General features: G+C 43.9%; 2 protein-coding genes across 5 annotated transcripts in view; one reads left to right on the forward strand and one right to left on the reverse strand.

Moving 5' to 3' along the window:
• The window catches only part of LHX2 (LIM homeobox 2), a 47,961-nt gene extending 40,663 nt beyond the window's left edge, over positions 1 to 7,298 (reverse strand). The window contains exon 1 of one of the 2 annotated variants that reach the window (XM_027650085.1): positions 6,628 to 7,298. In XM_027650085.1, the coding sequence (XP_027505886.1) occupies positions 6,628 to 6,714 (87 nt within the window). In that variant the 5' untranslated portion in view covers positions 6,715 to 7,298. The remainder of the gene's footprint in view (positions 1 to 6,627) is intronic. The other variant, XM_027650087.1, reaches the window with a different exon arrangement.
• A 512-nt stretch (positions 7,299 to 7,810) lies between these two features.
• The window catches only part of DENND1A (DENN domain containing 1A), a 153,244-nt gene continuing 133,865 nt past the window's right edge, over positions 7,811 to 27,189 (forward strand). For all 3 annotated transcript variants that reach the window (XM_027650060.1, XM_027650058.1, XM_027650059.1), the window contains exons 1-2: positions 7,811 to 7,944; positions 13,922 to 13,992. In XM_027650060.1, the coding sequence (XP_027505861.1) occupies positions 7,928 to 7,944; positions 13,922 to 13,992 (88 nt within the window). In that variant the 5' untranslated portion in view covers positions 7,811 to 7,927. The remainder of the gene's footprint in view (positions 7,945 to 13,921; positions 13,993 to 27,189) is intronic.

A 27,189-nucleotide genomic window follows, 5' to 3' on the forward strand; every position in this document is an offset into this window, starting at 1 on the left:
GTGTTTTATAAATTCCTTGTTCTTTTGTCCATTCATTCGTTTGTTCACACCTTCCTTTCTTACTTCTTTTGTTACCTCTTTCTTTTTCCTTCCCTTCCTTTCATGCTCTCTGAGTTCACCAGCTTAAGCCAGGCACTGCTGTACAAGAGTTTAGTATCATCTGAAGTAAGTACTTCCCTCTGCTCCAACAACTTACGTCTTGCTGTTCTGGATTTCTCCTAAGTATCCTTGTTCTTCCAGGCTCATTAGTAACTTAGAGGGACTTGAATGTAGCAGTCTGATTTACATCAGTGATCTTATTCCTTTCAGCTCAGGAGGGTTGTCTTTTCTGTGACAAAGGCTATCGCACATATGAATAACTATTTTCATACTGGGCTTTTTTTTTGTCTGGCTGGAGTCACACCATCATAGATTTTGCCTCACAAACCTGCCTTTGCTTTATAGAGCAATAACGGTGCAGTCAGCACTCTGCCATCACAGCACGGGGAACAGAGAAGAGGAACTTAGGTCAGTTGCTTCTTTTTTACTGGCACATGAAATAGTGTCTTCAACAGCTTCAGAGCAAGAACCAGCCAGGCAGTGTGTTTGTGTGGGAAGGCTGTGCTGTTCCAAGGAGCTACAGCCAGAGGATTTCTGCTGGATGTAAGGAGGGACACACAAACCACCCAGGAAAGCAAATCACTGAGTGGGTAACCCACTGTTATTACCCACCTAGTGCTAATTGAAAGCTGCTTGGGTGAAAATTTGGAGAATGAAATACGTGTGAGACATTATCAGGTAGCACAAACACAGGAGTTCTGTTAACTCTGGCAGCCTGCAGGATGGGGAGGACAAATCTGCAAAGCCAATCCCATCCAGTCAGAACTGTATCAAAACCAGTGCTGCAGCCCCTTGGCTGTGCCTCAGAAAGACAGGTACTTCATGCTTTTCAGAAGATTGGAGTGCTCCCCTATAGCCTTCCTCCCCTCCTCTCTGTTCTTCCTTTAGTGCCCCTCCTGGCACCTTGGATAACACACACGGGTGTGTTCATGGGCCAGCTTGAGGTGCTTTGGGGGGTTTAGTCCCTCGGGTCTGCAGTTAATACAGAAAGCTCTACAGAGTGCTTCTGACTTCAAACTTGGGTTTGCATCAACTTCAGCAAATCAAAGGTGACCTGTGAGGAATATGGTACACGGAAGGTTTGACCTGAATATGACATATGATGTACAGAAAAAAGGTGGTACCAAAACAGGGTTCCCCTGCAGCCAGTCACGGGTTGTTTCCAAGGACATGTAATAGCCCTCACTGGTTGCTACCAATACTCATATTTATGGTTTTGTGTATTGATAAGAATCATTTCTTCATAAAAACCTGTTCTTTTCCAGCAGTCTCAGCTGAATAGTGATGGACACTGATACTTGGAGGCATGCAAACTATATAAGACAAATGTGCATTGCTAGAAATAGGGATGCATTTCTGCTAAAACAGAGTGTAAGAAACATTTTCAGATATATCATAGTAATTGTCTGCAAGAAAAGAACTTGACAACCTATAGAAATCTTCAAAACTTAGAGTGTAAATTTTGAAAATGTCAGATAAAGTATGGCTCAAGAAAACATCTTCAATTTAAAAATGCACTTACAAAATGCATTACCATATACAGTTCTAATTTAATTTTACTTCGGTAGGTAATTGTCTCTTTATGAAGAAAATGTGAAGTTGCCATGCTGAAGGCAATCATGAAATATGGGTCTTCAAGACAAAAACTGCTGTTCTTGGCTGGAGAGTGCTCTGAGGCAAAGGTGATGGTAAAAGCTGAAGACATTTATAACAAGAAGAATTTCTGAAATGATAAAAGATTGCATGATGCAGGCAAACAGACAGAGCAGGTGAGAATAAAAGTGATTGTGGGGAAGATGCTGGCAGCAGACTATGAAACCTGTGCCTGCTTGCACCAAATATATAACAACCAACAAAGGGGGCCCACTCTTTTACCACAATACTTCTCTAAGCACTGACCCCTTGATGCTGAATTGGCTGCTTCTCTCTTATGCAAACAATGGAAATAAGCAAAGAGAAAAAAAATTCTGACAGGAAAATCACTGCACAGTTCAAGACAAAGAATGAGTAGTTGTCATGGCCATTTTGCTGGTTTCCCCATAAAATTAAATCACCAATTCTTGTTAATCATAAGATATTCTGATGGGGAAGATGTCATCTGTTGAGGGAAATGTTTGCCATATTTAGATCTCCTTTCACTAAAAAATGAAGAGGTCATTTCAGGTCAATCATCCAGGGCTCTTTTCTTTAGGGGAATGACTCTCCAGCATGGCTCATTATATTAAAGGATTTCATGGGCCTGAGTTACAGCTATTGGTATAATCACAGGTATCAGAAATAAGAATAGTTATTTCTTATTTCTTTGTGAATGGAAAATGAAAAGGTCATTCAGTGTATGGTACTTCAAACACTTGAAAGGGAAGGTATTTTACTGCTTACTTAGCTTTTTAAAGGAAGCCTACAGAGGGTGGAAGCAAGGACAGGTAGCCTGAGAGGAATGCAGAGAAATTGTCTGAAAAGCCAGGGATCAGGGTAGGAAATCTATAGCCCTGAGAGAATTAAATCTGGCCAGAGACATCAAGGGCAACAGGGAAAGCTTCTATAGGTACACCAATGAAAGGAAGAGTGGGGAAGATGTGGGTCCTCTCAGGAGGGAGATGGGGGACGTGGCTGCCCAGGACATGCACACATCTGAGGGAAGCAGTGGCTTTTCTGCCTCCATCTGCAGCACCACGTGCTCCGGCCACTGCGCCCACCTGGCAGAAGGCAAAGGCACAGGGAGGATGAAGAACCACCTGCTGGGGGAGAAGATCAGGTTTGAGACCATCTGAGGAACCTGAAGGTGCACAAGTCCGTGGGAACTGATGAGATGCATCCACAGATCCTGAGGGAACTGCTGGATAACATTGCTGAGCCACTATTCACCATATTTCAGAAGTCATGGCAATCCAGCAAAGTTCCCTCTGATGGGGAGACAGGATGCTCAGTCTCACCTCTGTGCTGGGCAAGATCATGGAACACATACTTTTGGAAACTCTGCTAAGGCACAGCAAAAATAGGGAGGTGCTTGGTGACAGCCAGCATGGAGCTGTGGTCAGTGGCTGGGCTCAAAGTCCAAGTGGAGACAGTGCTCAGTCCCCCAAAAGCTGCTACTCAGAAGCAGCACTTGAGGCTGAGAAAATATATTAATTTATTGGAAGGTGGGAGAGAATTCTACGTGCATCCACATTCTTACACTCTTCCTTAAACATCTGCCAGTCTCCAGTTTGGGAGACAGAATGCTTTTGATTTAACTCTTATAACTGGATTTTTTTTTTCTTTCTTCTTTTTTTTGATCAGTTTCTCTATTTTATTCTGTATTTGTCATAAATCGGTTTCGCTCTGTGCAATCACCACTACAGATTATTGTTTCTCAACTTGTGATGGAAAACAAGTCACTGTAGTCCATTTCCACCCATATAAGTAGGTACATAGGCTGATTTAAACACCTCCCATGTTTCAGGGCATAAATAAATGTCTCTGAGGGTAACCAGCTATCCCAGTAATGCCTGATGAATCCCAGTTTGGGAGCATTAAGAACAGGCTTTTCTCTAAAGCAACATATGTGAACACTTGCAATGTCTGCAATGACCTGATCCATAACTCATGAGGGTTATTGTTTGATAACCACAAGAATTACAAACTCGAGGCTGATGGAATAATTTCTGCTTCACATTTAGGAAATATCTTTAATAAGCTTTCCATCAGTTTATAAACATTTCCTAATATATAATATAAAATATTTCCTAATATTCACCCACTGAGAAATCAGGAAAAACGCACATGAACATTATAATCAATATTAGTCAGGTAGCAGGATATTCTCTTTCAAGGCATAACCTCTTAGATGAAGCTTTACTATTGATCTCTAAAGTCAGCATTTTCCCCCTGCCACTCCCACGGGCTGAGCTGTAGCAGGGACAATCTCCCCAGCACACTCAGGTTCCAGGATGCTCCAGAAGGGCTGTCACTGCAGGAGAGGGAACAGTAACTGTGTTCTCATGTACATTGGCTGCTGGGGGTGTGTTACAGATTAAAATACAGGCTCAGCCACACTCCCCAAATCCTTCCTGGAGTGCACAGTATCAGACCTCTATTTCTGTGGCACTGAACTAAGACTTTCGGGTCAATCTGGAAGCATCCTAAGGCTTTCACCAAGCTTTTAATTCCTGGATTATTTTCTTCTGGCTGAAGTTTCCCTTCTGCTTCCCTTTTGTTCGCTATTAATGCTCCATCTCTTCTGGGAGGGCGATTCAGAGTTAATCAGCTCATCTATTCTGAGGCAGTGCAGCCCAGGCCAGGCCAGCAGGCACTGCTGGAACCCTGGGCTGTCCTCGGGGGCTTCGCTGTCCCCGCTGCCCTGTCCCTGGGACACAATTACCAGCGACCACCAGGCACCTGCAGACAGGGGCACCAGCAGCACGGCACAAAACGGGACCGGGGGGACCTAATGAGCTGCTTGTTTACATAAGGACACCAGGTAAAGCAGGGGAAAAAACCCACTCCACAGCTTGGAACACAAATTAGGCAGATAGAGGGAAGAACTCCCTGCACTTGAACAGCAACATCTACATCATGTTTAACACTTTTGTTTTCCCGTCGGCTTTTGCACAGAAAATACAGTTTTCGTGATTTGAATAAATATTTAAATATTCAGCACCTATTTAGTTGAAACTTTGAATGAATGCTCCTATTTTATTATTGACATTCGGAGAGTACAAGCCGTGTTCTGTACTCTGAATTCTGAAATACACCTGACTTTGCTTGTTTCATGTATACAAAATAAAGTGGAGTGCACATACAAATTCCATATTGAGAGTCTGCTTTATCCTTTTACTAGAATAAATTCTGGACACTCATCCTCTTGTCACCTTTCTGGTTTCCTCTGACCTTGCATTACCAGATTTACAAGCTCACATCTGTTTTATTAGGCACTCTTTTAAACTGGAGTTTCCACAGAATGCATTTGCAATGCTCGTGTTGCCAGACCCATTACTGCATCTTCTGCAGCAAGGACAGAACCTTATCATTTCCATACACATTCCCACTTATTTTTATTAATCAAACTCCTCTTTATTAACTGTGAGCTTGAGGTAGGTCATCCTCTTCTTGAAACACACAATCATATTGTTTTCAGACTGACTGTCTCATGCTTATCACACAACCTATGTGCCTGTAACACTTCCTGCTCAGAAGTTCAGGCACACACCTGCACAAGATCCAGGATCAGTCACCTACAAAACAGATATTTCACCGAGACATATTTAAATGAAGTTACCAAACACTAATTTTGCAGCCATTTTTCCTGGCATTTGTTAGCTATCAGCCACTATCAGTTCACCCACACCTCGGCTATCCAGTCCAGTTCTCAAAATCCAAGTTTTATACCCTATTTTTCCCCCATGCTGGGGCGAATGCATACTTGTTAACCACTCATTTACTCTGTGAGAGGATTTAAATTGCTCATTTGAATCACCCAGCACTTTATTCCTTAGTATGTCAGGTCTAAAAACCATCAAATATAAACCAGTCTACTACTCTTGCACACTACATCATCCACATTAAACATTCACTAGATCTGTTCATATTAATAAATCTACCAAATCCTTAAAGCACACACTAAACAGAACAGAGCAAAACCAAAACTGTGAGTCTGTGGCTTTACCTCTTAAATTTAAGGTCAATCCCTGTTCCAAAAAGGGTGATGAAATTTAAGAAACTCAGCCACTCCCAAAATGTTGTCATTTCATACCGCATCAGCATTGTATTTACCAGCTTCCCTATTTTTTTCCTCATTACTGACCATAGGGTTTTTTTGCTTTTGTAACCAATTTTAACGATATTTTTACGAACTTACTTTCATTTGACCACTATAGGTATAACCCCTAGTGCACTGATTGGTTTAGAGTTACAATACTCATGGTCTGAACACAGTAATTTTGGTTACAAAGCTACTTCACATGGTTGTGGGTATTGGTGTGTGAGACAGGGAACACCAGCCCAGATCAAACTAATTCAGGACAGGGCACAGGTCCATCCACACCACTGAACCCTGAGGGCTGACCCGACACCCAGCTCCCGTGGCAGAGCTGTGGGTGGAAGCACCTCATCCTGAGTACTCAGACTAGTGCTAGAAACACTCCTCCTCATCTGCCCAAACATCTCTTCAGCTTACTGTAACTGTGAACAAATCCTCCAGGACTTTTTGCATAAATGTTTAACATGTTTTATATTTATTACTTGAACGAGGGTGGTATGATTTCTCCTACCCAGCCTCTCTGGGGAGCAAATGGGATATTAAAGTATCTCAAACGGGATATCCTCTCTCTCTCCCATCTTTCTAGCTGACCAGACTCCTCAGCCAAGCACTTGGCTTCCACAGTGATTTGCAGTTTAGAGGCCTTCTTAAGCCAAATTACCAGGTCTTTCATTCCTCACTGCAGATCACCCCCAACTCTAAAAAGTTAGAAATTTCTAAATTATGTTAGAAATTCTCCAAACCTTCCTGAAAACTTCTTGTAAAACATGTTTGATAAAATCGTTGGGTACCTGTTTGTTCTTGTTGGCCAACTCCAACACGAGCTGTCTGTCTGCGGTTTTTGAGTCAACACGAGCCGTGTTTCCAGCAGACTGCATTCCATCTCTCCTGCACTTTCTGAGTAGTCTCCAGTCCCCTTCATGACCTTGCTTGGGCTGGTGATCCTTTCTAGGTCTTTCCTGGTCTCCGTGCCAAGCAGTGCACAATGTTCTGTCGCAGCTCTGCGAGGGCAGCGCTCACCGCTCTTGTCTGCGCCTTTTTCGTCTGGCTCCTGCAGTCCCCGGGCACCGTATGAGGGGATATCCCGGGCTCGGGATACGCTGGCAGGGCCTGTCCAAGGGTCTCTCATGACTCTGCCCCAATGGCGGGCAGGGAGGCGAGTCCTGCCCAGCCCTGAGTCATCCCGGGCCGCCCTTCAGCTGCTGAGGAGCCTTGAGGGGAGCGGGTGCATCCCGCCTAAACCTCCCTGAGGGGATCGGGACTCCCGCCTAAACCTCCCTGAGGGGATCGGGACTCCCGCCTAAACCTCCCTGAGGGGATCGGGACTCCCAAGTAAATGTCCCTGAGGGGAGCGGGCCCGTCCCGCCTAAACCTCCATGAGGTAATTGGGGCTCCCGCCTCAATGTCCCTGAGGGGAGCAGGCCGGTCCCGCCTAAACCTCCATGAGGTGATCGGGGGTCCCGCCTCAATGTCCCTGAGGGGAGCAGGCCGGTCCCGCCTAAACCTCCATGAGGTAATTGGGGCTCCCCCCTAACTGTCCCTGAGGGGAGCGCGGCCCCGGGCGGGCCAGGAGTGCCCAGCGCTGCCATCGCGGATCCCCGGTGCTCCCGCTCACAGAGCCGCTGGATGGGTCAGGCTGGCAGGGCACCCTGCGGCTCCGCCGGTCCCACCTCCCTGCTGCAGCACGGCCATGCCGGCGCACGTGGCACAGGACCGCGTCCAGACGGTTCTGGAACATCCCCAGCGAGGCAGACTCCGCACCCGCTCTGGGCAATCTGTCCCAGCGCGCGGTCACTCGCACACGGAAGAAGTTCTTCCCCACGTTCAGGCGGGGCTCGCCGTGCACCAGTTTGTGCCCGCTGCCGGTTTTCCTGCCGCCCGGCACGGCGAGCAGAGCGCGGAGCCCGCGCGGGCGCTCCCTCAGCCGCGGCCCCGCCGCACTACAGCTCCCGGCAGCCCCCGCGCCGTGACTCGGCCGGGGCGCCGCGGCGCGGGCCGGGATGGAGTGAGGGGCGAGCGGCGGACAGAGCGCGGCCCTCGGCCCCCGGCCCTGCCTCGCTCCGCACGGGTCTATGCGGCCCCCCGGAGACCATGGGATCCAGGATCAAGTGAGTGCCCCCCGCGGCTCTGCGGCCCCGCTCCGGGCCCTCGGCAGAGCGAGAAGGGGACTGACTTCCCCGCCCTCCCTGCGCTCCGGGAGAGGCCGCGCGGGCGGGACCCCGCCGAGCCCGCGGGCCCCGGGCAGGGCGGGGAGGGGGACAGGGAAGGGGCAGAGCGCTCCCGGCCCGCGGGGCCCCGGGACGGGCAGGACGGGCCGTGAGAGCCCGACCCCGGCGGGACCCCCGGCCCTGCCCCGGGAGGGGCGAGATCCGGCCGTGCCTCACACCCACCCCGGCACCGCCGCCCGCGGGGCCGAGCGGGGAGCGCAGCGCGGCGTTATCGCTGCGGGCCTGGGCAGGGCGAGGGTGCTGCGCTGGGAACAGCTCCACGGCCGGCACCGGTCCGGGGGCGTGGAGCGTCCAGGGAGCTCAGAGCTCTTTGGCCAGGGCAGAGTGCGCTCGTGGAAGCACCGCGGTCTGTCCGGGAGACCTTCAGACCGCATCAGCAGAGGGGCTTGGGGGAGGGAGAAGAGTGGTGCGAGTGATGGATGTGTTGGGCCTGCAGATCCATGCTCTCAATGGTTTTTTAGTTTTCAAAAAGCTGGTGGTTGATTCATTGGTAAGCCCTGTTGGTATGTTTGGTATTGTCACGTTAAAGGTCTCAGTTCATCCATGTGCCATTCCAGGAAAATTCAGTTCCTCCGAGATAGGCAAAGGTGTAATGAAGCCATCACCAAGCAGGGAGTGCTGGCATCTCTGTGTGTGAAAGGGTGATAGAGGGGAGAGACCCAGTCAGGTTCTGGTTTATTCAGCAGTTTCAGCAGGTGCTGTTGAGCAGTTGTTCTTCCTTCTTGAACACAGTCATCTTCAAGATTACCTGGAGCTTTAACTTTTCCCTTCTTTTGTTTAACTTGAATACAGGACTAGAGGGGACATAGTTTGTGTGATGACACATCTTCGTGTTCCCAAGCCCACGGGCTGGATAGACATACACGTGTGTTTGTTCAGCCAGGTGTTTTAGGAACATGTAAGAGGATAATGAGTGTTTGTAATGATGGCACTGAGGCAATTGGTTGGTTCCAGAAAGCCTTCCTTCCTTGGGCATACTGTGGGCATTAGCTTTGCACTTTTTTGGCAAGTGTGTTCTCAGCTGTTGCTACAAAGAAATCAAAGCCTGAGAAACTAGTGAAACTCTTACAGTCAAGTACAGGTCTAAGACTGCTGGTATTTTTGGCAGCAGAGCAGGCTGTATCTCTAACCTGTGCCTTCAGATCTTGCAGTGGTCACCCTTGCTTGAATCACTTGAAGTTCATGATTCAAAATGTTAGGATGACCTTATCTTAAAGCTATTCAAAGGTTGTTACTTACTTTAAATGCAGAGGAGTTTTGTGTGCATACTGAATCCATAAGCTGTGTTTACCATCTTTGGGTTTGTGATTGCTTGTTGGACTTCAGCCTTTGAGTAGACTTTGCTGAATGAGAATGCCATCAGGCAGGGGAGATGCTCCAACCAGAAAGTGCTGTCAGGGAGGAGACGTAGCCATTAGGAATATTTAGTGCAGCCAGTGGACTTTAGGACTTTTTCTGTGCAAATTCCTTCAGTGTGAACTTGTCTTTCAAGATTGCAGATAAAACCCATGTCTTTCCCAGTCAGCAGGAAAACACAGGTGATAACCCCAGATAAACATTGCTTTTCATTCTTCTTGGACTTTGTGAGAAGGCATTTTGGCCGTTGAGTGATTAAGCAACTTTGCCTTAAGCTACACTTAATAAATTGCTTTTTTCTGTTTTGGACAGAACACTGCCCAGCTAGAGTAAGGGCAAAACTTCAAACTAATCTTGAAGTATATTAAGAATGAGAGAGCCTGTCTAAGAGGCTTTTTTGGTTTGCTTCTCTGAGCTGGATGTTTAATCCAGTGAAGATTTTAAAGTTGGTAAGTAGCTCCCTTATTGGGGCACGTTGGGAGTGTGAGTGAGAAAACTGTTTGATAATTGGGTGTGCTGAGGGACATCTCCTTTGGGGGTGTCACCAATATGTGCTGGAGCCCCAGTAAAAAACCAGTACTCAGATCTCTTGCTTCTTGCAGTAGATTGATAACTGTGAGGGTTATTACACTCCTGGCACGGGATCCCTTGCACACACTGATAGACTGTGCAGGGAACCCGGGCATATCTGTCAGGGAGATTGCTGATGGGTGCATAATTATGAGTCATCTGAGTGAGAGATTGCTCAGACAAAAGTATCAGTGGCTGCATCAGACTGAAGTGAAAGAAATCAAGGAATTGCCAGCAGTCCTGTGAGCTCTTGGCTTCTGTATAGCTGCAGGGGAGAAAGCAGGTACAGTGGGTGTGTGAGTGTTGGGTTACTGAGCTGGGTTAATCTGTGGAGGAGCGTGGCCCAGAAGGTGCCAGCGCTCGTGCCAGCCAGGGAGGGAGGATACAGGATATAGGCTATAGGATAGCAGCCTCATTAACCTGCTGTATCACTGCTCCATAGCCTTTGTACTCCACCTTCCAGGACAGAAAGGATCCTTGCTTTCTTTGTTTTAAATAAGGTGTCAGTAGCAATCTGTTCAGCAGAATTCCTCGCCCTGCGACAACGCCGGGCACGTTCCTTTCCAGGGGTGGTTGTGTCTCACTGCTGGCACAGGAGATACCCCATAGACACCTGGGAAAGCTTTCAGATATTTAACAGAAAGTTTGCCATGTACTAAGATGGGATATTATCTCCCTAGGGAATACCAGGCAGAAGAAGTTAAATATATGGAAGTTAATCAAGGCTTCAGTTGCAATCTCTGAATTGAATTAGCCAGTACAGATTTCTGCTAATAATTTTATTTCTGTGAGAGTTGAGCAAGTAATCTTGTTACAAGACAACTGATTATGAGGCAGTGTCAGGCTCCTCTCATGCCTCAGTTTTTAAGTAGAATGATACTTTCTGTCATAAGTGCTATTACACTGGGAAAAAATGCTCCTGACAGAATTGAAATAGGCTGTAGGTATGTAAGATATGTGCTTCTATCATACAGCTTTGGAGCAGGACTTGGTTTAGTTTTATTCTGCATAAATCTCTTACAGTTTGATAAAAACTAAAACTTTTCATAGTGAAAGGTACATAAATACTTTATTTGAAATATTATATTACTTCAACTTAAAATTGTATTTCTTACTGATTGCTTTGATACTGAAGTTATTTCTACATCCGAGAGTTGAAGTAATTCATACAAGTGGCATTTATCACAAAAGCATTATTTCCTCATACAGCTCCTTCCTAAATTTCTATTTGCAAAGGAGTATTGCATTTCCTCCTGAAATTATCCAATTCTCAAATAAAAGAGTGTGGTGGGTTGACCATCTCAGGCAGACCCAATACAATGAGGTACTATGTATTTTTGTACATAGGTGTCCTATGCTTTTTCTTTTTTATTGCATCTGTATATTCACTTGATAAGTGACTGAGGGTCTGTAAGTGATTTGGGGGAGGAAAGAAAACTCAGTGTGTGTGTTTAGGGCTCTGCTGCTGTGGAGGGCTGCAGGGGGCTGAGGTCTCAGTGCGGGGCACAGGTGGCATTAGATGTCTGCAGGTCAGTTTAATAGTCATAAAAATGGACTGCAGAATACACACATTATGATCATGTTTATGCTGTATTTGCAAACTGTATGAAGTCTCACAGTGACTTGTTTCCTTAATTCCACTGCAAAGTTATAAACTATCCCCAATCCAACAATGGCTTCATTCTCATGCTGAGGTGTTGGTCGTTGAATGCAGCCTTTAATACCGAGTTTCTCACTTGGCAAAGCTACCTCAGTTTCACTGTTCAGAGAAATCAATGGACATTTGTCAGGGAAAATTAAAATACAAAATGTAATGTCTTTTTGTCTGAAGGTTTTGGTGTAGTCTGTGCTCCTGCCAGCTGTGTGACACAGTGCTTTCACTGAGGAACTGGAGCACGGGCTCCAACATAATACTAAAAGGGTGTTTGTTATTTTAACCATTAGCTGTAAAAATATTATAAAATTCATAAACTTTTAATTAAGGAAACAGGGTGCTAAAAATAAAGACGTAAACAAGGAGGGTATGATAAGGCTGCACAGCAGTATGTATGAAAGGAAAAATACATTTCTGTGGCTATGGGATATCATTCCATCCTCATCCTGTGCCATGATTGTTGGAATGTGGCTAAACCCCAGTATTTACAGATTATGGGCAGCAACTCGAGTAGCACAGCGAGAATTGTGCAAGTTTGTTTTATATTGCACAATAACAGCTGACTTTGGATTTCTCATAACCTACGAATGTAGTTTTCTGGAAAAAAAAAAACAAAACCAAAAAAACTCAGCTACTTAAGACAAATCAGTTGGGAACTGGTGGCAAATTAAATTACCATTAATTGAATTGTGAACCATTGTTGCTCCTGAGAGGTGCTCTGTAAAACTGAGGAGTGTGATCCTGTGCTACTGAAAGCAGTGGGGGCTTTTCTGTCGGTTTAAATAGGTGTGGGGTTTGGCTTAGAGCCACTTGAGTTAGACTAAATGGGCCTGTGGCATGGTTAGAAATGTTTTCCTTAATCCCTTTTGCTGTTAAAGTAGGATTAAAAATAATAGAAATTCTCTGAGGAGTAAGCTGAACTCCTTGACATGTTTGTCTGTTTGGTTTCAGATGTTGGGTAAGATGAGTTTAATTTTTTAGGTTACTGTTCAGTTAGGAATTCTAGCATATGTATTTGTGGGTCTTGTCATTATTTTCGTCCTTAGCTGTAAGGGAGTTACAAAATTCACAAGTTAATTATACCTCAGCAATTTTCTAATGTTAGATCGTTTGCATTAACACATAGGAGACAACATTATCACTATACAGCCATAAATTTGGAGCAGTAATTATGCAATTTTGATTCTTGACTTTAACCAGAAAGTCTAAGAATAAAGTGTCACATGTTCAGACCTGCAAAATCCTTATTTCAGTAACTAAACAATTACAGTGTAATGTGTGATTCTCTTTAATCTCATAACAAATTTCTGGAGTAGCTAAAATTGTTAGTCAGGGACTAACTCGAAATATTCTTTCTTATTTAATCACCTGCTGCCTTTGCATCCTCATTACACTGTGAAATGTAATTCCAGAGCATCTCTCATGGAGTTATATTAGTAAGGACTGAAAATATACACTAAATGGCTTGTTTGTTTGTTTTGAAGTAATATCATCAACTTTTTACTTTTAGTACTGGTGTATTTATAAATCTTACACAGAGTATGTCTCTTTCCTCAAGCTTTATTTATGCTTTGCAGCTCAGTTTGGTGTTGGTTTTGACTATTGCATCTATTTCCTTGCATCTGGCAAATTTCTGGATTCAAGGCCCTGGAGTCTCAGGAGGCCAAACCTCGTGCATTTGTAGTATTGTCCAGCACGGCCTTTTTTGGACAGAGATAGAAATATTTGGACAGGTATTAAGAAGGGGAAGTGTCTTCACCCCAAATACAAACGCTTAAGTTTCTCAGCAGTGTGTGCATGAAATGACTTCGCCTCCTCTTGGCTGCAGCTTCTTTATTTTTCCTTCTTCCTGGGCAAATAGGTGTCATGAAGTTGAACTCAAGGGTCACAGTAATGAAAATGTGAATCTGGGTTGTTTGTTCCTTGTTGGACAATGTGACTGTTTTCAGCTTGGTGAAAAGAGTATCCAGGATTTTTTTTTTTTTTCTGAAAAGAATCCCTGTGTTTAGCACAAAGGCGATTTAATTTGTCATTTGGAAATAAAGGTGAGGTGAAAACTTGCTTTTCTAAGTTCCACATGTAATAAAATCTACTGCTGTGGGCAAGAACTGGACTAACCTGTCTCTGTGTGAGCCCATTCAGACAGGTGAGATCAGGGATGGGGTTTCCCTGGCTCTTGTTGTTCCCTGTGTGTTCCCAGAGTGCTCTGTGACTGTGGAATGGTGAGTGCACTTAAACCCCATTCTCAGTGTGCTCTCTGCTTTTCTTTCCTTTCAGACAAAACCCAGAAACTACCTTTGAGGTGTATGCAGAAGTGACCCACTCAGGAATCAGCTGCATTGGGAAAGGTACTGCTTTGCACTGTAATTCTGCCTGTTTGTTGTTTGAAACTATGGTAAGAACCATGTATTGGGAGATCATGAAGTATATTTAATATTATGCTGTTCTAGCTCTTAGAGATATCCTAATCATTGGTTCTGTGGAATCCTGTACAGTTAGGACTAATAAAGAGAAATTCTTGCCTCTGTCCCTGATTGTGGGCAATTTTCAGAGTTCTTTGACTGTTTTGCCCTTTTTTTTGTCTTTTAAAATAGAAATAACTTTCTTCATTAGGTTGAAAAAGTGCTTTTTCAGGTTGGTATTTGCTGCTCATGTAAGAAAGGGGTAGTTAAAAATAAAAAAAATGCTCTTAAAACATGTTGTGTGGAATTTATTTTTACTTCCTCTTTCTTACTTGTCTACAGAATTATTTTTATCTGCTCCCAGAATTCTTCGATCAAGTGACTTTATCTGGAAATAAGACATGGACACAGCTTGTGATTTGGTTAACTGTTTTTGCCAAACATTGTTGTCCTGCCATAATTATACAAGTGTTTTTCTCTGATATGGTTTTTGACGAGTATTCCAGTGTTTATGCTAGAGATGTCCATAACTGCTGAAACCAACACGTGACTGTATTGGTGAATTTTTGACTGTGCTCTTGTGTAACCTGAGGAACTTGATCAAATAGGCAGGGAAAGCAAAGGCTGAAATTCATTATCCCAGAATTTAGTTCAGTCTCTAGAATGCTACAGAAAGGAGGGATGTCAGCATTAAATAGTTATGATTAGTCAGCATATGCTGAAGTGATATTTCTTTTGTCAGTTATGGAGTGATCACATGGGTGCTGGAGATGTGGTGCAATGAACCAAAAGAGACAGTTCTTGTATCTCAGTGCCTGGAAAGCCCCTTCCCTCCTGCTCTGTGCAGTTTGTCACAGCAAACAGAAGTCAGGGAGCTGCAGCTCTGCCCTGTGCTGCCAGAGCCCCCCTGGGAGCTGGGGCTGGAGCACAGGCCTGGCTTGTCCTCCTGCTCTGTGCCATCCCAGCTATTCCAGGGAGCTGCAGGAGCCCTTTTAATAACTGCTCTTTGTTTCTGCACATCTGACCTGGATTCTAGTGCCAGAAAATCTGAACAAATTTGACCATAAACATTACATTGTACAGTACTAGTGTCTGGGTATAATCTTCTCTTTGAAGTTTGTTTGCATCCCCCTGGAGGGATTAATTCCCTGCTGTGGGAAGGTGGGTTAAAAAGCACGGAAACTACTTTACAGGTTTTTAATTGGAGAATTTAGTATACATTTTGTTCTATAAACCAACTGATTCTGTGGGAGTTTCACTTAGTTGTGTTTTTAGGTTTGTTGGATGTACTTTTAGGTGCAAAATCTTCAGAAATTCTTTTTAGGGAGTAAAAAAGGTTCTAAAAGTTGTTTTTGCAACTCATGTATTCTGAAGTTACTCATTCTCTCTGGGTACTCTTTTAAGAGATTTTTTCCCATTCAATTATTTTTGTATTTAAGAGGTGCCCTTTATTCTCAGAAGCCTTAAATTTGTGTATTCTCAAATACTTTGTCATTTTGCTTCAAATTGTTTGATTCTCTGCAGTGTCAACTGTACTTAACAGCTGTACCATGTCCCAGGCAAATCACCATTCCAGAAATGCAGACCTAGAGACCTCCACAGAGCTTCCTTCTGCTTCTTGGCTGGCTGTTCTTTGCCTGAAACCCAGGAATAGGGATCAGGTTTTATTTTTGTGCAGTCAGGGAATGTGTGGTACCTGGCAAGGAGCAGCTACTGTTAAGAAAAGCAAAATGTATAAAAGGTGTATAAGGAGCAAATTATCAGGCGAGTTTGAAAAACTATTTCTCACCGTTTAGTCAATCCCCAAACTAACTAAGACAACTGGTTTTTAAGTCCATGTCTCATGTAATAGTGCTGTTGGTACTTAAAATGCTCTTAATTCTGATATCAATCTTCTGACGTGGTCTCGAGGAGAATGAATTGCTCCAAAGCTGTGACTGTCCTGGTGTGGGGGATTGTGTGGCTTGTGGGATGGTACAACTTGCTCTGTTTTGTGATTCCAAAGCTTGGGGAGCTGTCATGGACTAACCCCAGCTGGCAGCTCAGCCCCACGCAGCCACTCGCTCCCCCAGCCTGGTGGGATGGGGAGAGAACTGCAAGAGGGAAAGTGAGAAAGTAGCAAGGGGTGTTTGCCATGGGAGTGTGGAATATCAGCTGGAATTTAAAGCTTTAATATGTTTCACAGTTCACTTGCATCCTGCTGAAATGGGAGGCACTGACTGGTGTTCTTAACTCCCCACGGACAGTTGTGCATTCGAGTCATGTTGCTGCTCACGGAATTCACAGCCTTGCATTAAATGTTGTTTGGTTCATAACTGTTGAAATGGATGAAAACAGCATTTTCCATTTGCTGTCATATAGAGGTATTTAGATTGGAAAAGACCTTTGAGATCTTTGAGTCCAAGCATAACCCTGACAGTGCCAAGGCCGTGTCCCCAAGCCCTGTGTCTGCACGTCCTGTGGATCCCCCCAGGGCTGGGGACCCCCCCACTGCCCTGGGCAGCAGGGCCAGGGCTGGCTGTGGAAGGTTCTCACTTAGTCACCAAGACAGTCGACTGCAGAAGGAAGAAACCTGTTCTGGGCTCCAAGGAAGATGTCAATAAACTGGAACCAGTTCAGTGGGGGGCCATGAGGACGGTGAGCTGGAGCACTTCACGGTGAGGAGACAAGTGCTGGGCTGGGTCCAGGGAAGGAGGAGGCTCAGAGAACTGAGCAGCAGCTTCCACACCTGTGAGGAGTTCTCTGGGAGGGGATATCCAGGCTCCCCACGGTGGTACCTGGCAGCAGGACAAGGTGCTGAATCAAGAGATGGGAACGTGTTCCCCAGGAGGAGTCACGGATCAGAGCAGGGCACTCGCAGGGTTGTGCATCTCCATCCTTGGAGCTTTTCAAGACCCACGAGCTTCACAGCATCAAAAAGCTGGTCTGACCTCACACCTGGCCTGTCTTTGACAGGAGATTGAACTGGAGACCTCCTGAGATCCTTTCCAGCCTGAATTATCCAATGATCCTAAGGTTTGATCTCTAGAAAGGTAAACTTATGAGGTACAAAGAGAAGAAAGTCATTGCGACTGAAGACACTGAAAAGGCAAGTGTTGTTTTATTCCAATCCAGGCAGGACTCTGCCAAACCACACTGAAATGTGGGAACTGAGAGAGGAAATGATCCCTGGATCAGCCTGCTGTGGTCTCACTGTCCTTTCCCCTCTGGATTGTTTAGCAGTGGTGCTCATCTCTGCTCAGCATTGTATGTTTTTGGCACGTGAAGTCTTTGGTGTGCTTTACAATTCTGGCATTCAGTTGTATCTAAAGGCTGTGTTTGTGCTTTTCTTTGTTGGGTTCACAGATCTTACTTGGAAACTTATGGATTTTTTGTACTGAGTCACTTGAAGTAAACGGGATGTCTTTGTTTTGAGAACTGTGAAGCAAGAAAGCTGCAGCTGTGACTGGGAGTGTTAAGATGAAAATTCATTATTAAAAAGGTATTTCCATAGGAGATGGGGATACCAAACCATTCCTTTGCCTGGTGACTGTGGTTTCTGTGGCACCTGGGAGCTCCCCTTGGCTAGCTGAAGCTCAGTCAGTGTGTGTGGTTTCCCTGCTCCCACCCTCTGTACGCTGCCTGTTTGTCTTTGGTTTGTCCAGGAGCTCCTTGTTCATCCCTGCAGGCCCCCTGTGCTCCCTCTTTGCAGGATGTGCTGCTCCTGAGCCGGGAGCCTTCTCACCACAAGTGAGAAGCAGCAAACCAGAATAGAAAGAGCAGAGTCTGCGTTTTACAGTGACAGTACATGGAATTTATCCAGTGAGAAATCCGTGTTGTGTGTCAGGTGTAAGTATGTCAGGGATAGGAAGTTACAAGTCTGGTGCTTCTCACCAACTCCCACACACTTACTTTCAGAAAAAAAAAAAACAGTCATGGTTTGATTTTAGAAATGAAATATTCTAGGGAAAACATTGACCAATAGTGAAAGGAATTAGTTTTGGTGGTCAGTCTGTGCCTTTGGTGCGGGGTCTTCTCACATTCACTGGAATTGTTGCACACTGGGGATAATTCGAGAGCGAGAGAGAAGCTTTGTGTCAAATACTCCTGTTTTCCTGGATCTCTTTTCATATTTCTAATCTTTGTGTAAAGGAAGGAATCAAAGTGTTTTCTGACACTGTGATTTGTGTATTTACCGTGGCATCTCATAACAGTGAAACTTCTCAGAAATGGAGACAGTAAATTACAAAGAGCTTGTATTGTTTCTTTTACAAATGATAACTGCTTAAGCACTTGAGCACTTCTGGAAATCCAGTTCTAGTCTTTTGATACGTTGTAGGCAAGTGCATTGCAACTGTTTCCTATTTTTTTAACCTCAGCTGAAAGATTGTTTTGGCGTTTTTTTGAGATGCAGAAGCAGAAAGAATCCACTAGCAGTTTTTGTTTAAATACCTTTATAAAGAAAGTGAAAGCTTACTACTTGTGAAATTTTTCTTTTAACTTTCAAAGCACTTTGTGATCTTAAAACTGCTGCAGATCATTCATCAGAAATAGGATGTGACAAATTTAAGGCTCTGGCTGGACCCCAGCCAAAGATTCTCTCTTGTTAGATGGGGCTGTGAGGAGAATTGTAGTCTGACTGTCAAACTGTTCGTGTAGCAAAAGAGAATTTGTTAGTCTAAAGTAACCGATCAAAATAGTCTCTGAAGTGAGAGCATTTGAAAGTAAATGCTCACAAGAGTAGGACACCCCCTACACCCCTGTCTGGGAGGACGTACCACGCTTTTGTGTGGGGTTTTTGTGTTCTTGCCAAAGCAGACATTATAAAAGTATGTCAAATCTGTAGCTTTACCATGTAGTGTGCCAAAAGGCCTTTCTCTCCAAGGACCTCATCTTTCATCTTTTTGTGAGTGTAGCATAAATTCTTGCTGTGTGTTCAAGGAAAAAGCTGAAATGGTTTAGTACAGCTAAAGGATTTCTTTCTTGTTTTATTTTTTTAAGAACCGTGGTAAGTTAGAAGCCTAAATGCGACCGTGTGGACAAAGTGTGTGTTAGAGTTTAACAAATGTTCACTGGATTAGGAAAGGAAATGTAGTTTATGCTACTTCTTTTATGACAGAATTTAAAGGGTCTTGCTGTAAGACTCGCCATGTGCTTCTTTCTTTTCTGGAAAACATACCACTAAGTTGAAAAGGGAGATGAATCTTAGAAGGAAACTATTAACTCTGAGGTAGTTTATCATTGTTTGAGTGAAAGGATGAAATTTGCATTTGAATTGGCTCTGAGAGTAGCATGTACTACTAATCTTGTTCCTACTAGAAGCTTGTGAGTAGTTTAAGTACTTCCTTCTTTACTTTTCATGTTCTAGCCTTGGGTTGTAATAGCTCTTTCCCTCCCTCCCCCCCTTCCCAGTAGATCACAAATATATAACTTAAACTAATCGAAGTCCTTAACTCTGCTGGGAGCAGTCACCGTGTGCTGGGGATTATTCTGCAGTTGTCACTGTGGTTTCCCTGGCAGGACTGTCACAGGTAAGAGCTGGCAGGTCTCTGTCTCTGCCAGGGCAATCCTGCTGCCCCTTGGCACTACCCTCTGCCACAGGCTGTGTGCTGGGAGCAGGGCAGCACCTCCCGGGTGGATGAAGGATGTTCCTGAAAGGAAGCAAAGTTCTGGAGTAGGATTAAGTTAAGAGTTGGTCATTCCAAAGTTTGTAAACCTTACCCGTGCAGCTCTGAGGACAACATTTATTTCTGAAGGTGAAAACATTTTATTGGTTCAAATCTGCCCATTCTGTGTTGAGAAATAAGCAACATGCTGAAGGTTTAGGAATGACAAAGGAAGTGCAGAATTCAGGTATCTTTCCATGAAATAAGGGCTTTCTGTTGAACATGGGCTGGAATCCCAAGTGTCCCTGTCCCATCTTTCCAGTGTTTTGTTGCTACACCAAACTTCCTAAAGCAGGATTGGAAAAGTAACCAAACCTAAGTAGATAGGTGGGATTTGGGAATTCTAATTCTCCTGAGATGCTGCTTTGTTTTTCTGTTTCCATTTGATTGCTTTGCTTCTAAGTGCAAACAAGGAGGAAGATTTTAACAAAGAGCTTACTGGGACTGCAGTGCCTGGGTAAGGCAGGAGCACTGTTTGAGCTGTTTTGTTGGAAGACAGTTCACAGTTTGGTTTTTACAGCATAAATCAAATACAGAACTCAATTTGATGAGAAACTCACTTGATGAAAAAAATATTAGAATCTGTCATATTGCAAGCCATGGTAAATTTTATCTAACACATTTTTAAGCATGTTCTTATCTGATGATACCTGATTTACTAAACCCCCAAATGCTAATATCAGCTCTAACTGAATGTCCTGCTGCTGCTATAAGTTATTTTGTGGGAAGAGAGCAGTTTGGCCCTTTTGCTTCACACTTAAAGTGCTTCTGTCTTCAGTCCTGTCTATCTCACAAGTATTTACTAATCTGCACTATATTGCTATGCTGGCACTGTTTAACTAGACAGAAAAATTCAGCACAGAAAGTCTCACTCACAAGACTTTAAACTCTTTTGTTGATTTATATTTTTTTAAAGGAGCTTGACATCTTCATCAAGTTCACAGTGGGCCTGCTTTGTTTGCTTTCTCTTGAATGCTTGATAAGATTTTTCTTCTATTGTTTTGTGCAGCAAGGACAGAACTTGCCATGGCTGAGGTGGTTTTTTTGTAAATCCACAATATGGTCATTGTCTGCTGCTGAATAATTGTGACTGCTTTTTGTACAACCAGAACTAAGGCTTTGGCTGTGAACAGATTCCTTCTTAGCGTGAAAAGAGACTAATCCATGTAAATACAGCCCCAAAATAAAGCTTTACAGAAAAAGGGAAAGGCTGCTAAGCAGGAGGGCAGAGGTCAGCAATTTAACCTTTAACCTAACAAATAAGAAGCATGAAAGTTCCCGAATTGGTTTACAAAGGCAAGCTCCTGTGATCTGTCAGTTTTTCTTTTCATGATAGAGTTGGGTGAGAAAACTGACTGACAGCTAGTGCCTTTTTAACTGCAGGTTGGAATTAACTGCTAAACTGAAACTTTCTTAGGGACACTTTTTCCTAGTGATTCTAACAAATTATTTTCCTTCACCAGGCTATACTTAGAGTTTTCCTCGAATTTATAGATGAATTTGAGTGGTTGTTCCTTTTAAAGAGTTCTTGAGAGACTCAATTTAAATACCCAATACTAGTGAGACATTTATATTTCAGCACTTGAAGCATTTAAGAATTTGGTGAAGGACTTGTTGCAGTTAACTCTCTGTTAATGTGCTGCTCCAGGAGCAGGGCTGCTGTAACTGCAGAGATTGTATTTGGGATGGAGTCAGTTGCTGTTAAAGGGGGTGCCTGTGTGTGACTTTATTTAAGGGACTGATTTTAATGTCAGTTCATCCTCAGTCACCGAAATTTCCGAGGTGGTTTTGTTTTTGTTTGTCCTCACTTAATCACAACAGGTAATCTCGTTAATGAGCGTTAACTATTGCTTAAAGCTCAGTGCATCTGCAATCAGCAGTTACCCAGATACACATTTCTGCAGAGAACTCTCAATTAGAGTGTCATTCAGGTGAAAAAGAAACAAAGGCGTAATGACTTTAAAGCAGACTCCCTGGAGACTGCAGAGCAGCGATTTTGGGTGGGGGTTTTGCCCAATGTTGAAGGCGCCATCCCAGGAGTGAGGGACCGTCTGCAGCTGGATGATGCTTCCTGTGGATGTTTTCCATAGAAGTCTTGGAGTTTGGGATTTGTGCGTGTCTTTGGTGTGCCTTGGTAATTCTCCCCGAGCACTGCAGAGTGCTCCAGAGCCCTGACAGAGCAGTGCCCGAGAGCAGCACAGCCACGGGGAGCTTGGGGAGGCAGAAAATGAACTACATCTATTTTTATTGCTGGTTCCTTCTGCTCTAGGGGGTCCCTTGCAAGGAGGGAAGGTAACCTGGCATTGCAAAGGAGGCCTGTCAGTGCCTGAGGCAGCACTGCCCTGCTTCTCTTTGCTGTGATATTTTTTTGTCATGAACAAAAAGCAGCATACTCAGGTTTTCTTGTGGTTTTTTGTTGGTTTTGTTCTGTGCTTTTTTTGGTGTGATGTGTTTTTTGGTTTGGGTTTTGGGTTCTTTTTGAGATTGAAATAGAGTTAGAGGGAGAGAGATGATTTGAGGTTAGATTATTATCAAATAAGTATAAAATTCATACCAGGCTATTGTTTTACTTCAGCAATGGTTGTCAAAACCCCAAACCAAATCAAAACAAATCCCAAACTCCACCGTTTGTGCTACCAGAGACAGTTTTCATTTTGGTCCTGGAACAAGCAAGTTTTGGTAAACCATTTGTCAAAATTCCAGATGCTGACAGATTATTGGCTCTTGGGAAGATGATTTTTATGTCTTTTTTAGATGGAAACAGATTTTGATACACTTTTTAATATTACTTCTTTCATGGGGGAGTGGGATAGAAACCAAGGAGGTTGAACTTCAGTACTGAGCATGATAACCTTGGATGGAGGGGTGGGAAGAGACAGCTGATGGTGAGAATCTGTTGTCTGGGATGGGTTATAGTCTGGAGAGTTTGTGTGAACTCTTCCGTGACTGGAAGAGTTGGAGAGTAGTGGTTTCTGATTTGATGAAGATAGTCAAACAATAGCAGACTGTGTGGAAGTCTCTTGTGGAACATGATGACCTGAGTGCAATGTTCAAAGATGAGGAGCAGGAGTGAAGGGTCCTGTTTACTGTGTCACAGGAGGGTCTGGCCCCCATGGCATTGACTCTGACACTGCAGGCACCCGGGGAGGGAATGGGGAAAAGAACTCCAGGGGTACCTTGGGTGCTGGGTTTGACACTGGAGCCAAAAGAATTTCCATGCTTAGAATCTGTGCTGGGGTTTGAAGTGCTGGTGAAAGGAGTTGCACTCCCAACTCCCATTGCATTCTACAGGTGTTAACTCAATCCCAGACTTACTTCCTTTGAAGACTCATTTACTTTGAAACTGTGTGGCTGTGAATATGAATAGTGGTAACATTACCTTTTCCGGAATTGATTCCCACATTGTTACACCTCTTCAGTAAATTACTCTTCATTTATGTCTGTAAGATACTTGGGAGATCCTTGAGATCTTCTGTTCCACTGTGATTAATGTCCTTCTGCACTAAAGGTCAGGTTTATGTTTGTCCTGTGTGGCTTAAGGCCTTTTGTATATCATAATCTTATTTGCTAAAAGTATCTGCCACTACAGTATGTCACAGATTCCATCTGTACTGTGTCATTAAATACCTCTCATAGATGTTTTCTGCTGGAAAGAATTCCCACGTTAAACCAGAAGTGTGCAGCTTAGTGTGCACCTTGGCAGTGTCCAGGGACAGGAACAGATGTGAGTAAGTGGAATGATGTAACTGCTCATGTTTTATTCCCTCATGAACTGTAGAGGCAAAGAGAAACAGAATCTCCCCATTTGCCATCTCTCTTGCACGGGTGGCAAAGAGCCTGTGTTGTTCCCCTCAGAAATATTAAAAGTGGCATCCAGTAATACAGTAATTACAGCTTTGCATTTTGGTGCATTTCTCCACTGCTTTGCTCTGCCCTGGCCATGGGATTGGCTCTTTCACTAAATCATCTTGAAGCAATTCTGTATCCAGACCAAATCCTTGGACTACAGTGTGTATCAATCACATGGACAATTAAAATTGAGTATTGACATGTTTTTAAAATAGTCATACATCTCAATTTTGTTTATCTCAAAGTTTTAAAAACCTAATGACCTCATTGCAGCTCGACTATAATTACCATGTTTAAACTTCTATGCATTTTTTAGTTTAAACAGCCTTTGTGTTTTTTTTAAACCAAAAGAAAATTAATGAGAAGAGACAAAGAGACATCAAAGAGGTTTTCCCTCTGATTGCAGTGTTAGAAGTTTTGCCTGAAAATAGGTTACATTTCTTCTGTTTTCAGCTGAATCCTCATTAACTTTACATTTTAATGATGTCCAGAGCAAATTATACGATTATGGGAGATGCCTTAAAGGGAAGCTTAAAGGACACCTTTTTAATGTTTATTTCTTTACTGGTGGCAGTATTTGCACCAGTGTTATAAACAGCATTGGACTGCTAAAAGTAATTCCACCACATATCAGAAATATCTTCTATTTCTGCCATGTATGTAGTGTAAGGGTCTTTATTTAATATTTAACACAAATGCAGCGTGTTGGGGGATATCTTCATCTTTAGAGAAGGAAAATGTAAATCAGGTCCTTTGAAAGAGTTTACAAATTGCTGGTGCATCTTCTGCTCAGTTTAATTTATGATGATAAGGTAAAAGGGAGACATGATTTAGCAAAGTCCCTGAATTGCTTTATTTTCTTGACCCTTCAGTGGAGCAGATGATTGAAACATTAATAAAGTGACAATTTGTATTTTTACAGTGACATAAAGCATTATTGGGGAAACTTAGTGGCATTTCAATTTATTCTATTTAAGGGAACTCAAATAGCACCAGTTTTGTGTTCTAATGTACTTCTACTAAAAATTAAGATTGCATAATGAACTTTCTAGGTGAAGAATTGTGTTATATCAAATGTGGCAACAGAACCTTGGATTTGGTGCACCTTAAACAAGATTAACTGAAGCTGGCAGTGGCTGGGATGGAATCTGAACAGTTGAGAATGAAAGACATAATTTCTGACTGTAGCTCAGTGAAGAGTTAGGCCAAAAGATCTTGTGAGAAGTGGAGTCTTTGTTCCCCTGTGCTGACACTTGGTGTCTGTGCTCTGTGAACAGGACCTTTGGGTTTCTTGTGCTGCAAGAATATATCTTTGGGATAAATCTTTGGGAGGTGGGATTATGGCAAGGGAATGGGAAGAGGCAGGAGTGTCCCAAAGCACAGCTCTGAGGTGGGGCTCCACGTGCAGCTGACGTGGTGAAATGTGTGCATTTGGGAGCTGACAGGTTGGTCCTTCCTGCCTCCATTCCCTAACAGGAGTGAACTGGGATTAATCTGGGATTGTGCCCAGAGATGGGGCTCTGCTTGGCTGGGGTTTTGTGAAGCTCCTGTCCTGTATATATATTCAGTATTTCCCACTGGTATTTCTGAAAGTTTTCTCTGCAGTTGCAGCAATGTGCAATAGCAGCTGTTGGTAAATTCAGCCTCCTGCTGCTCCAGACTCTTCTGCCCTCGGTGCCAGTCCCAGGGTGGGGTTGCTGTCCAGCCCCAGCTCCGTGTGCTGGGCTGGGTGGAACTGCACCTGCACATGGGATCTGCTGCAGGACAGTGGGGAGAGCTGACTTTGGAAACGTGGCTGTCAAAATAACCCTTTTTGTCCTGAGAATTCCACTCTAAGGGTCCTACGATTTTATGATCTGCTCTTCCACTGCAATCTATTCCTTGTGTAGCTTAAATCTTTTAGCTTTGATGACTTCTAGTGTAACTTTAGTTTGAAGGTGGTGTCACTAAAGCAGAAGAAGGTTGAGTGCAATTTCCTGCCTTTTCTCACCTTTATTTTATAATTATCAGAGAATTTTTCAGTCTTTAGTTGAGATGCATAATAAAAATACTGATTAATGAGCTGTAGCTGACAGGAAGATGTGCACGTTATCCTCATTTCCTTGGCATGCAGGACTTTGTATAGACTCATATTAGCACTGAAAACACGGAATGTTGTTCCTGGTAACTTGTTCCCCAAGTATTTGCAGTGAGGCTGTTTGCAGCCAGTTCTGTGTTAATGATAGTGCAGGGCTGAAGCATTCCAATCATTCATGTGCCTGTCCTCCCTTTCTCATAGGGCTCTCTTGGCTCAGGGTTTTTGCCTTATTCCTTTTGCTTTGTTGTGGTCAATTCAGTCAGTATAATAGCAGAGACACTGGCTTTTTTTTTGCCTTTTTTGCTTTAATAAAGAGTTATGTTAGAGATATACTATAACAGGGATGAGAGCTATTTATGTCCTAAGCTATTGATTTTTAATTAATGTTGCCTGGGCTCATACATGTTGGCAGAATTGCTAACAGCTTGTGGCATTTTTTAATTCACATCTTCTTTTTTGGTATTTTGACAGTGTCATTCATATCTCATGAAAAAGTACCTCGTCAGGTTAAATGTGTTAAAACACCGAGCAAAAAAAAAAAAGGAGAGAATGGAACATAGGGCTGCCTAGAAACCTTGATCCATTGCCAAAGTATTTAAACAATTTAGTGTTTTGGTTTTCTAGCTCCAAGCTGCTTCTCAAATCCCTTGCTAATTAATCCAGTTAATTCTTTGTAGACTAACTGTATGCAGGGCTTTTTCTTGGGCCTCTATCACTGAGAACCCTGTTTTGTTTGAAGCAAACCTAAGCTCTGTTATAAAGGTTGTAGTAATAAAGTGAGTACTTGCAGATGTAAATACAGTGTTTTGAGCCCTTTTAAAAGGAGTTGTGTTTGTGTGGGTAACTTCTAATTTAATCTTTCATGTTTAAAAATTCAACATATATGCTTGTGTAAAAAGATGGAGAGAACTTTGTCATTACTTTGATCACTTAAGAAAAGGCTGTGGAGCCTCTGTGGGACAATGATGGGTTGGAGTGCTGGTGTTGTGGTGCTGCAGTCAGTGAGGGGTGTTTAGTTTTCATTAAGGAAATGTTGTTCATGTCTGTGCTCCAAAATGCGTGTTTGGATACGGGGCAAATAAGGGTTTATCAGGAAGGAGAGTTTTTGGAAACAACCTGTTGATAGTTGGAATTCTTTTGATGAGAGCACAAGAGAGCTGTGGGTTCAGACCTGGAAAAAGCAGCTGGGGAGCAGAGAGCTCAGAAAGCCAGTCAGACATGGACTGAGCTAAAGAAGGGAGCGTGGGCTCCTCACAGGGAGCTCCTGTGGGACAGAGCTGCCACAGCCCTGAGCTCACTGCAGTGTGTGAGGTGTGTTGGAACTGCTGCCCTGTCCTGCTCCCAGAGCTGGGCACGCCGTGGGAGCAGGGGGAGCAGGGGGAGCAGGGGGAGCAGTGGGAGCTGTGGGAGCAGTGGGAGCAGGGGGAGCAGTGGGAGCAGTGGGAGCAGGGGGAGCAGGGGGAGCAGGGGGGCTCCTGCACTGTAGCCATCCCCGAGGGGAAGTACCTGCCGGGATGTGCTGCCCCACCAACCTGCCCAGGGATTTGGACAGGCTGCTTCTGAGGGCTTGCT

Source organism: Corapipo altera, unplaced genomic scaffold, assembly GCF_003945725.1.
Source record: "Corapipo altera isolate COAL_440 unplaced genomic scaffold, ASM394572v1 268, whole genome shotgun sequence".
In the NCBI taxonomy this organism is placed as follows: domain Eukaryota; kingdom Metazoa; phylum Chordata; class Aves; order Passeriformes; family Pipridae; genus Corapipo; species Corapipo altera.